The sequence below is a fragment of the Hypanus sabinus genome, unplaced genomic scaffold, assembly GCF_030144855.1.
Source record: "Hypanus sabinus isolate sHypSab1 unplaced genomic scaffold, sHypSab1.hap1 scaffold_423, whole genome shotgun sequence".
NCBI lineage: Eukaryota > Metazoa > Chordata > Chondrichthyes > Myliobatiformes > Dasyatidae > Hypanus > Hypanus sabinus.
Window position 1 is genome coordinate 133,721 of NW_026781302.1, and position 12,689 is coordinate 146,409.

General features: G+C 43.7%; 1 protein-coding gene across 1 annotated transcript; it reads left to right on the forward strand.

Moving 5' to 3' along the window:
* The first annotated feature begins 347 nt into the window (after nucleotides 1-347).
* Nucleotides 348-7,563, forward strand: LOC132388845 (zinc finger protein 229-like). Its single transcript, XM_059961267.1, has 2 exons — nucleotides 348-374; nucleotides 5,265-7,563. The coding sequence occupies exon 2, from the start codon at nucleotides 5,621-5,623 to the stop codon at nucleotides 6,908-6,910; it is 1,290 nt and encodes a 429-aa protein (XP_059817250.1). The 5' UTR covers nucleotides 348-374; nucleotides 5,265-5,620; the 3' UTR covers nucleotides 6,911-7,563.
* The last annotated feature ends 5,126 nt before the right edge of the window (nucleotides 7,564-12,689 follow it).

Below are 12,689 nucleotides of genomic sequence, written 5' to 3' on the forward strand. Positions count from 1 at the left end.
GTGTGTGTGTGTGTGTGTGTTTCTAGCAACTGCGGAATCTATTGTGTTTTATATCTGCCTCTGTAACAGGGTTATACGAGAGGCATTAGATAAATAGAATGCCTGTTGATATTGAGTATATTGTTTTTGGGAGCCGCTTTCCACGTTAAAACAGCTGCTGAGTTCTCTACACAGAAAAAAAAACCCTGAGGTGTGGACATGAAACCGGTGCTAGCAGGAAAGTTTAATGGCACCGCGATTACCCATAAAGCCCTGAGTTTAAAATTTCGCTGTTTCTGAAGCAACGATCAAAAGTGCAGGCATCAAGGTCGATGACGTCACCGAATAGCACGCATGCGCGCCGTACACAAAGGACCTCCGGAGGATCGGTAAAGGTAGGAATGATTTTCCGGGCTGCTATTTTAAACACCGACTGCGGGACATTTGCTGGGAACTCTGGACATCATAGTCCGCAATCCTGGGACAGTCCTGCTCTCTTCCCTCTCTCTCAGCCCCGCGATCCGTACACGGGCCCCGGGGAGCTTCCGGCCGCTAAGGGAATGGGAACCGATGGATCTCTCAGACAGAGCTGAGCTCCAGCTATCTAAAATGCAAGGATTAGGAACTCGGAGAAAGGGAACAAAATCTTTTACATCAGCAGTTGAGAAAATCACCTTTGTTCTATCTCCGATCACAAACAAGAGAAAATGTGCAGATGCTGGAAATCCAAGCAACACACACAAAATGCCGGAGGAACTCAGCATTAGGACTTTTTTCAATAGATGCTGCCTGGCCTGCTGAGCTCCTCCAGTATTTTGTGTCAGTTGCTTGAGCTACCTCCTCTAGTTCTGCACTTTTCTACCGGTGAGAACATGTTTTGTCCCGTTCTCTCTGGGTACGTAATGATATCAAACACCTTTGTCCTGGGCAACAAGCAGCTTTCACATCACAAATGTGCCAGACTCCAATGAGGCAGACTACTGCCCTTCTCTTCATATTCATTGGCATTGCCATCACTGAGTTCAACACCATCTGTCACTTGGGAGAGGGTTCAGGGGAAATATTTATATACAATACAGAAACTGGTGTTACAGTATTGTGGTGATGCAAAATTTGCTGGAGAATTTGCAAGTGGGGAGTGATATTTGGAAATCTGACCTTTGAAAGTATCATTTAGCAAGCAAATCACATATGGACGGTTTGCAAAAGTTCTAGTGAGAAAATCCTTCATAACCCACAACAGGCCTGTTACATAGTTTGTGTGAGAGTGCAGATGAACTCGATCAAACCCAGAGGAGATCAAAGTTCTTATCGACAGTGATTTGCTAGCTGTTAAAAGAAATACCTCCCTATTTAAAATTCAGTGTGCACGTCTTGTTGTCAGTGGGTAAATATTGCACAGCACAAGGTGTTTCGGCACACCGATCATTACAAATTAGACGGTACATTGGTGGGAAGGCGGGGAGACCTCCAGTGCCCCTGATACCCTCACATACAAGATGTGCATACAGCTGCAGCCTGTAACCCTGCATTTTAAGGAGCTGAAGCTGGAAATGGATGAATTCTGGATCATCTAGTAGTTGGAGGGGGTGATAGTTATAACATCAAGAGAGGTGAGTTACACTCAAGGTGCAGGACACATTAAACTGGGTGAGAGTAAGGAAGGGGAATGAGGTTAAATAGCCAACACAGAGTACTCTTGGGGTCATCTCATACAACAACAGGTGGACCACTTTACAAACTGTTGGGGGGACGGGTTACCTGGCAGAGGAAAGTCAAATGTTCGGAAATTAAAACTAGCAGAGATCTAATATCCTAGTGGTAAGGCTTGCTATTGCTAGTGTGTGGAGTGGAGGGTGTTTGGTGAAACTAAATTTGCAGGGGGGAATTGGAGTCAGAATGCCAGAACAGATGGTGAAGCGGGTGAAATGAATTGACTTATACCATTCATATACATGAGGAGTAGAAATCTTCATATTACTTCTTCATCTAAATGTGCAATCTGTAATTTACAATAAATAGTTTATACTTAGGACAGTCATTATAACAGAAACACAATTGTATCAGCATAAATTAATCAGTCTGTTGCCCTGGTGGAAGAAGCCGCCCAGGAGCCTGTTGGTCCAGCTTTTATGCTGCTGTACCATTTCCTGGAAGGTCGCAGCTGGAACAGTTTGTTGTTGGAGTGACATGGGTCCACAATGATCCTTTGGGACTTTTTACGCACCTGTCTGTGTAAATGTCCTGAACAATGGGAAGCTCACAACTACAGATACGCCGGGCTGTCCGCACCACTCTCTGCAGAGCCCTACGATTGAGGGAAGTACAGTTCCCATATCAGGCAGTGATGCAGCCAGTCAGAATGCTCTCAATTGTGCCCCTGTAGAAAGTTCTTAGGATTTGGGGCCCCATCCCAAACTTCTTCAACCGTCTGAGGTGAAAGAGGCACACGGCCACGTACCACACAGCCGGTATGTACAGACCACATGAGATCCTTGGTGATGTTTATGCTGAGGAACTTAAAGCTGTTCACTCTCTCAACCCCACATCCATTGATGTTAAAAGGGGTTAGCCTGTCTCCATTCCTTCTGTAGTCCACAACCAGTTCCCTTGTTTTTGTGACATTGAGGGAGAGGTTGCTTTCTTGACACCAGAAAGATGTTGTTCAGACCTCAGATAGAGTCAGCAGACAAAAGGTTAAGCATGGTATGATGAACGTGCTGAGCTGTATATATCACAATGCAAGAAGCATTGTAGGAAAGCCCGATGAGCTCATGACAGGGAATTTGATATTGTAGCCATTATTGGGACTTGGTTGCTCCCAACACTCTGAGAGATTTAGAAAAAAAAAAACTTTGTAGAGATCGCAGACTATGCTTAGAAACAAAGATTGATATAGTAAGCGATTTTAACTTTTTATATATTGAGTGGAATTCCCATACTGTAAAAGGACTAAATGGAGTAGAGTTTGTCAAATGTGCTCTTAATCAGGACGTCGTATTCCCGACATAGAGGTGTGCGGTAAGCTGTTAGGAAATGATCTTGCATTAGTGACGTGTATGGGAACACTTTGTATCTAGCGATCGTAATGACATAAGGTTCCAAGTAAATATGGAAAAAGAGAGGGCTGGACCATGGTTTGAGTTTCTAAATTGGAGAAAAGACAATTTTGATGGTATCAGAAAGATCTAATAAGTGTGGATTGGGACTGGTGGTTTTTCTAGCAAAGGAGTACTTGTAAGTGTGAGTTCTTCAGAAGTGAGGGAGTAGAGTTTGTATGTGCCTGCCAGAATAAAAGTGGTAAGGTAACTGGTACAGTGAAACTTGGGTTTCAAGAGATATTGAGACCTCGGATATTTTGTTCCTCTAAGTGTCTCAGACTGCTGGGCGCTACCAAGACTCATTAATGACTGACTCATTAATCATCATTCCAAGCCCTGAGCTTATCTGACTTTTTGTTTAGTCGTCTTCTGTTGGTTCCTAGAAGCTTCCCAATAGTTTTTTTGTTCTTTTGTTTGTCCTGTCTTTGTCTTTTATGTTGGTTTTGGCTTCTCATTTCAGCCATAGTTGTGTCCTCCTGCCTTTCCAATGCTTCCATTTCTTTGGGATATATCTGTCACTCAGCTCCCAAATTGCTCCCAGAAACTCCAGCCATTGCTGCTACGTTGTCACTCCTAACTTTTCCCTCCCAAACACGTTTGGCCAGCTCCTCTGTTACAGAAACATGGAGAAGTTCAGTACAGAAACAAGCTATTTGGCCCATCTGGTCAATGCCAAAAAAAATTTAAGCTGTCTAATGCAACGACCTGCACTGGGAACATCGCCCTCCATACCCCTACCATACAGGTACCTATCAAACTTCCCTTAATTGAGAAATCGAGTTCATATTCACCACTTGTGCTGGCATCTCTTTCCACACTCTCACGACCATTTCAGTAAAGAGCTTTCCCAAATGTTCCTGTTAAACTTTCACCATCCCCACTTACCCATGACCTCTGGTTGTCATCCTACCCAACCTCAGTGGAAAAAGCTGCTTGCATTTACCCTATCTGTACCCTCATAACTTTGTAGACTTATAACAAATCCTCAGAGCAATGTCTAATTTCCTTGTTTATGTTTAGAGCCTTTTTTAGGTGTATAAGATGATGAGGGATGTTGATCGTGTGGATAGCCAGATGTTTGTTACATCGGCCTTTATAAATCTAAGTATAGAGTATAACAGTTGGAATGTAATGGTGAAGGGGTATTAGACATTGGTAAGACTGAATTTGGAGTATTCTGTGCAGTTTTGGTCACCTAATTACAGGAAGGATATTAATAAGGTCGAAAGAGTGCAGAGAAGGTTTACAAGGATGTTGCTGGGACTTGAGAAGGTGAGTTACAGAGAAAGATTGAATGGGTTAGGACTTTGTTCCCTGGAATGTAGGAGAATGAGGGGTGATTTGATAGAGGTGTATAAAATTATGATAGGTATAGATAGAGTGAATGCAAGCAGGCTTTTTCCACTGAGGCCGGGGGAGAAAAAAAAACAGAGGTCATGGGTTAAGGGTGAAGGGGGAAAAGTTTAAAGGGAACATTAGGGGGTGCTTCTTCACTCAGAGAGTGGTGGGAGTGTGGAATGAGCTGCCAGATGAAGTAGTGAATGCGGACTCACTTTTGACATTTAAGAAAAACTTGGACAGGTATATGGATGAGATGGGTTTGGAGAGATATGGCCCAGGTGCAGGTCAGTGGGACTAGGCAGAAAAATGGTTCTGCATAGCCATGAAGGGCCAAAAGACCTGTTTCTGTGCTGTAATGTTCCATGGTTCTATAGTTGAAATTTCCCAGGGAAGAAATGGCTAACATGAGGGGGCATCATTTTAAGCTGCATGGAAGTAGATACCAAGGGGATTTTGGGGTAAGATTTTACACAGAGAGTGGTGGGTGCGAGAAATGCACTGCCGGATATTTGTGTGAGAGTGCTTCAGTTACTGTGGGGCCAGCAACCCATGCAACTCAGTTGGAACAGGGAATAATACCAATGGCGAGAGTCAAACTGAGCCAGGTCACCAATTGAAGATGGCAGAAATGCCCCATTCTTATAGAGACAGGAGGAGCATCAGAGAGTTTGATGGTCATTTCAGATACCAGCAATCTGCCCAGTTAGAAGATGATTTCTCTCTCCAACTTGGGATGAACTTTACTGTAACAGTGTGATGTCAGATCACACCTTGACAACTCAAGTGATCTCATATGAAATGTTGTCCTACCCCATTGATGGATTTTGTAAATCTTTTTTACAGGTTAAAAATGTAAAGGAATTTGTCTACGGGAATCTCAAACACAACTCACCAGTTTTGCTGTCTTTGTCCAGATATTTAAGAAGTGCAGCAAGGGTTTCACACGATCATCCTTCCTGCTCAGACGGTGGGGAGGGATTCACTCGATTGTCCTTCCTGCTCAGACTGTATGGAGGGATTCACTCTGTCATCTAACTGACTGGCACACCCATCGTTTTACATGGGAGTTCACCTGCTCAGACAGTGGGAATGGATTCACTCGGTCATTTCAACTGAAGGTACTTCAGCAAGTTCACACTGGGCAGAGGCTGGACATCTGCTGAACTTGTGGGAAAGGATTCACTCGGTCATCTGACCTAATGGCTCACCAGCGAGTTCACACCAGGGAGTGGCCGTTCACCTGCTCAGACTCTGGGAAGGGATTCACTCGGTCATCTGAAGTAATGGCTCACCAGCGAGTTCACACTGGGGAGAGGCCGTTCATCTGCTCAGAATGTGGAAAGGGATTCATTTCGCCATCTAAACTGAAGATACATCAGAGAGTTCACACTGGAGAGAGGCCATTCACCTGCTCAGATTGTGGGAAGGGATTCACTCAGTCATCCTACCTACTGGTACACCAGTCAGTTCACACTGGGGAAAGGGCGTTCACTTGCTCAGAGTGTGGGAAAGGATTTACTCAATCATCCACCCTAATGGCTCACCAGCGAGTTCATAGTGGGGAGCGGCTGTTCACCTGCTCGGACTGTGGGAGGGGGTTCACTCGGTCATATAAACTGAAGGTACATCAGCGAGTTCACACTGGAGAGAGGCCATTCACCTGCTCGGACTGTGGGAAGGGATTCACTCAGTCATCTGTACTGAAGTTACATCAGCGAGTTCACACTGGGGAGCGGCCGTTCACCTGCTCAGACTGTGGGAAGGGATTCACTTGCTCATCTCAACTGAAGGTACATCAGCGAGTTCATACTGGGGAGAGGCCGTTCAGCTGTTCAGTCTGTGGGAAGGGATTCACTTTGTCACCTCACCTACTGAGACACCAGTTAGTTCACACTGGGGAGTGGCCATTCACTTGCTCAGTCTGTGGAAAGGGATTCACTGAATCATCTGTCCTGCAGAGACACCAATCAGTTCACACTGGCAAGTGGCAGTTCACCTGCTCAGACTGTGGGAAGGGATTCAATCGGTCATCTCACCTGCTGTTACACCAGTCAGCCCATACAGGGAAAGGGCCGTTCACCTGCTCAGTCTGTGGGAAGGGTTTCATTTCATCATCTCAACTGAAGATACATCAGCGATTTCACACCGGGGAGAGGCCTTTCTCCTGCACAGACTGTGGGAAGGGATTCACTATGTCATCTCATCTGAAGGTACACCAGCGAGTTCACACTGGGGAGAGGCCATTCACTTGCTCAGACTGTGGGAAGGGATTCACTTCGTCATCTCAACAGAAGGTACATCAGAGAGTTCACACTGGGGAGAGGCCATTCACCTGCTCAGACTGTGGGAAGGGATTCACTTCGTCATCTCAACTGAAGGTACATCAGAGAGTTCACACTGGGGAGAGGCCGTTCACCTGCTCAGACTGTGGGAAGGGATTCACTCGGACATATCAACTACAGAGACACCAGCGAGTTCACACTGGGTAGAGGCCAATTTCATGCTCAGACTTTGGGAAAAAATTCTCTCAGCTAAATCAACCAATGTATATCACTGTTGACACTGGGGATATTCCGTTCACCTGCTGTGAATGTGGGAACCAATTCACTCAGTGAACTAACCTTATGTAGCTCTTGCTTTGGCTAGTAGCTTAATATAACGGGTGATAGACCCCAGCCTGGCTAAACTTAAGAAATATCATTTGGATGGATGCTGTGTGATGTGTCCCCTGCTACAAATCAGAACCCTGAAATAACAGTAAACAATATGTGATTAAACAATTGAGCTTTGTAATTCATACTTTGACCAGAGGGTTAGTAAAGAAAACAAATTTAAGAAAAAGAAAAAGGACCCACTCTCTCCATTTGCATTTTCTCATTTCTCCCTGGCAAAAGACCATGAAAATCTCTCTTCCAGACTCACAAGAAAGAACATTTCTGTCATTGGATAGCCCCATAGTCGTAGCCTAAACATTGCTGCTACTGAGAAACCATTACCTCAGCTGGGAAACTTTACTGAGAGGTCCTTACATTAGCAGTGAAACCTTACAGCATGTAAGACTTGTGACACACTACTGGGTTCACACTGGGGAGAAAGTTTCAATGAGCTGCATGCTGGATATTTGTCCATCACCATTGCTGAATGCAACTTCGAGACTGACTGTCAGTGCTGAACTCTGCAATTATTGCTGCTGCTCACCACACCCAGTTCTGCACCCTGGTCACTGGGCATGGGAGGAGTTTCTTCTGCTGCACATTCACCTTTAATGGGACTGGAGTTTAATATTCTGGATCTGAGACAAATAAATCAATTATATTTTAAACTCTGTCTCTGGTACTTACTGAATTTATAACACACCTAGTGTACAGTAGAGAGTCAACTCAAGCCAGCTGGACGCTGCCAGTGATTCAGTTCCATGACAGTCCTTTTAAATCCTCTCCTGTTGTTCATCTCTCACTCTCCCTGGGTGGTGAGATCCACCACTGGATCCATATTCCAGTGGTGACGGATTCCAAACAGACACAACTCTGTGGTGAAGAGGTTTCCTTTGAGTTTTCTGCAGAGTGAAGAAGTCGAGGAGAAGGAAATCAGAAGTGGGGTGTGGCAATGTCAGAGTTGAAACATTTTGAAGCTGATTGACAGAGAAAATCTTTTGTTTGTCTGACTGATAACACGAACAATACCTGTGTTGAAGTGCTCCACTGTTTGAGGAACTGTGTGTGTTCGGAAATGCTTTATCTATTAAGGGAGATGTTCCTGCTTGTTTATCTTGTAATATTATATCTGGATCGTTGTTATGGATTGTCCTATCTGAAATAATGTATTGATTAATGTATAATTTTGTCACCATTTCATCTGCTCAGATCGTTGGGATGTCTCCCATGGAGGATCATACTCGTTCAACTGATTAATATTTCCTTCCATAGTGATGATTAATTTTTCTGATTTGGCCTGTCATTTAAGATTTCCGGTCTGTATTTCTTATCACAATTGCATATACACACATGGAGTGCTGAATCCAGTTCATTTTTGATGAAAACATATATACCTAGAAGTTTTATCTGACTGTTCTGTGATATTTTTTTATTTCATGTGTGTTATTTCCCTTCCTCCATCTGTCCAAGGTAGTGTTAATCTAAGTGGGTTTGAGTGTAAATAGTCTTTTCTAAAGCTTTCTTAAGTTATTGTTTATCTTTCTAAATTATACTAATTGAAATGGGACCAAGATATTTTTATAAAAAAAGAAGTCAATGTCAGTATTGATGAAAGTGTGTATTGCCTGTGTTGTATTTGTTAGTTATTGAGCTCTATTTGGTAGTTTTTTTTTTAAAGTCTTGAACTGAATTTTGTCAAAGGTTTTCCCTATTTTGCAGTACTTTCTATTTTTGTTGCTTGTTGATATTCCAGATATGTGGGTATCAAGTGTCCCGGTGAAGGATCTTGGCCCGAAATGTTTATTCCCATCCATAGATGCTGCCTGACATGCTGAGCTTCTCCAGCACTTTGTGTGTAGTTCTCTAGATTTCTTGCAACTGCAGGTCCTCTTGTTTCCCAGATACTTATATGTTTCTTGAAAGAAGAAGCCAAGAACAAGCTGGTAGTGGGGTTGAGTGGCTCTGTTGGTAAAATATTAAATGAAATCATTAGAAAGAAGTGGCGTAGGGTAGGAAGGTGTAAAATCTGTGGGTAGAATTAAGGAACAGCAAATGTAAAAAAGAATCCCTGATGAGAATTGCACAGAGACCCCCAAACAGTAGTAAGTATGTGGTCCTCAAATTACAATGGGAGATAGAAAATGCGTGCCAAGAGGGCAATGTTACAGTAGTCATGGGGGATTGTCATGCAGGTAATTAGGAAAATTAGGATGGTGTTGGTCTCAAGAGGAGGAATTCCTGGAATGCCTACAAGATGCTTTTTTAGAGCAGCTCGTGATTGAGTTCACTTGGGGGTCAGCTATTCTGGATTGGGTGTTGTAATAAACCAGAATTAATTAGGTCACTTAAGTCCAAAGAACCTTTAGGGGTAAGTGATCTTAATCTGATCTAATTCACCCTGACATTAGAGAAGGAGAAGCTAAAGTCAGGTGGAATAAAGAGAATTAGAGGGGCACGAGAAAAAAATTGTTCAAAATTGATCTAAAAAAAACATGGGCCGGGACGAAAACAGATCAGCAATGTCTGGAATTTTTGGAAGGCACAGGATATATACTGTGGCATGCAAAAGTTTGGGCACCCCTGTTCAAAATTTCTTTTACTGTGATTAGATAAGTGAGTAAAAGATGACTTGATTATAAAAGGCATAAAGTTAAAGATGACACTTTTTAAATATATTTTAAGCAAGATTACATTTTTATTTCCATCTTTTACAATTTCAAAATAACAAAAAAGGAAAAGGGCCCGAAGCAAAGGTTTGGGCACCCTGCATGGTCGTTACTGAGTAAAACCCCCTTTGGCAAGTATCACAGCTTGTAAACACTTTTTGTAGCCAACCAACAGTCTTTCAGTTCTTGTTTGAGTAAATTTCTGGGTTCACTCATAAGTAGCAAACTACTGACTGTGGAAATTACAAATGAGAATATTATTCAGGTCACAGAGCAGCAGTACTGAAACAGGCCCTTCTAGTCCATGCTGACCTGTTTTTGTTGTTACTGCCTGGTTCCAGCTACCTGCACCACAGCCTCCATGCACCTCCCATCCACGTCCTCACCCAAATTCCTTTTCAGTGTCTAAATCGAACCCATATCCTCCACTTCCACTGGCAGCTCATTCCACACTCTCACCAAACTCCAAGTGAAGAATTCCCCTTCAGATTCCCCGAAAATAATTTACTTTCACCCTGAACGTATGTCCAATGTCAGGGTGAGAGGGAGGACGGGGCACAGAGGGAAGACAGTAAGGGAAGGTGGTGGTCGAGTGCAGAGAGGGAAACAGACTGGAGAGTTTATACTTAATATCTTTCAGAAAAAGTAATTGTTTGAACTTACTGCAAACCTGCTATCCATACCCTGTACGTTATTGATCTAGATGACAAGTAGCAGTGTTTGACGTTCAAAGTAAATATTGTTATCAGAGCACACATATGTCACCACATACAACCCTGAGATTGTTTTTCCTACAGGAACACTTAGCAAATCTATACAATAGTAAAAGGATCAATGGAAGTTCAACTAGAGCATAGAATTCAACAAACCGTGCAAATGCAAATATATTCAAATATCAATGAATAATGAGAGCAATGTGGGTTAACCCTGGGGAACCTCACTGGGCTCGGGCCTCGAGTCCAATAAACAGCCTCCCACCATCACTCTCTGCTTCCTACCATCAAAACAACTGTGCATCCAGTGAGCCAGCTTTCCCTGGATCCCGTGTGATCTGACTTTCCACAGCAACTTACCATGCTGAACCGTATCAAAGGCCTCCCTGATGCCCATATCAGCCACGATCCTGGGACAGAGGTGTCACCGATCAGAGGGCACAGATTTAAGCAGAGGATGAAGAGGTTTAGAGGGATCTGAGGGGGAGATTTCTCACTCAGAGGGTAGCTGAAATCTGGAACTCACACCCCTCAGGTTTCCTTAAAATATATCACCTCACATCGTTAACATATAACCTGTCGCGGATCAGAACAAAGACTGCGTGGAGAGGGAAGGCGGGTGGGGAAGGGGGATGATGCGGGAGGGTGGCACAGCTGTAAGGGGTAAGGGGAGAGCAACTGCAAAATGGAGACAAGGAGTGTCTAGACTTACTATCTGAATACAAGTAATTGTTTGAACTTACTTGCTGAAAAATGCTAATTATACACTGTACATTCTCAACGAAATTATTGACATAGATGACAAGCAGCAATGTGTAACCCTGGGGAACACCACTAGACACGGGCCTCGAGTCCAATAAACAGCCTCCCACCATCACTCTCTGCTTCCTACCATCAAGACAACTGTGCATCCAGTGAGCCAGCTCTCCCTGGATCCCATGTGATCTGACTTTCCACAGCAACTTACCATGCTGAACCTATTCAAAGACCTCACTGATGCCCATATCAGCCACGATCCTGGGACAGTAGGGTTACAAGTCAGAGGGCATAGATTTAAACACTGGATGAATAAATTTCGAGGGATCTGAGGAGGAGATTTTTCACTCAGAGGGTGGCTGAAATCTGGAACTCACTGCCCGAGGTGGTGGTGGAGGCAGGTCCCTTCACAACATTTACGAAGAGGATGAGCATTGAAACTGCCGAGATACAGTCGGCTGTGAACCAAGTGCTGATAAATGGGACAAGTGTAGACAGTGAGTGGATGGTCAGAACAGGTATGGCCGGCCAAAGGCCTGTTTCCGTGCTGTGTGATTCACCACTCCGGACATGGTAAATTAACGATGGTGGCACCGCAAGGCATTGATTTCAAAACTCCACACCCCTCTCTAACCTGAAGTAAACCAAACTGCACCCCTTTCTCACCTCTGTGAATATCTGTTTCTGTCAAGGTAGCATAGAGATTGGTCACTTCTGCTAAACCACTGGCAATTGATGAAGTTCCCGTGTCGTCTTCCATTAATGCAGCTGCCTTACATCTCTGTCACTCTATTCCAGCTGCTACCATCCGGGAAGCAGTACCACAGCATAAAAACCAGGACCAACAGGCTCTGGGACAGCTTCTTTCACCAGGCCATCAGACTGATGAACGTACTCTATATTACACTCTGTTTTAATTATTATAAACTATTATAAATTACAATGATTGCACGTTGCACATTTAGATGGAGATAATGTAAAGATTTTTACTCCTCATTAATGTATGAAATAAAGTCAATTCAACTCACTTCCTGATTCCGTGCCTGACCTGCTCGCCTATGGGTATCCTCCGTCAACAAGCTTCTTCCTCAGTCACCATTTGTGAGGTTACACAAACAAAAAAAAAACATAAAATGATCTATTAGACTGCTCCTGTATCCCTTTACCCCTGAACATGTTCTCCTGTTAAAACTCTCTCCTCAGCCCCTTCCCGATTCCCTTTCACTTTCAGAATCCCGATATGCCAGCATATCCGAATTCACTGTAAGGACATTTATACGTCACAGGAGGATGTAGAAACCCGTGTCCTCTGATGCACAGGTCACTGACACACCCTCCCCCTTCCCAATCTGCACTCGCAGCCCATGATGGAGACAGCTGTCCTAGACTCTGAGACTCTGTAACACACAATCTTGTAACTCATAATCTTGTGAACAGCAATCTTAGACAGTCATTAATATGAAGAGTGAATTGTTGTTT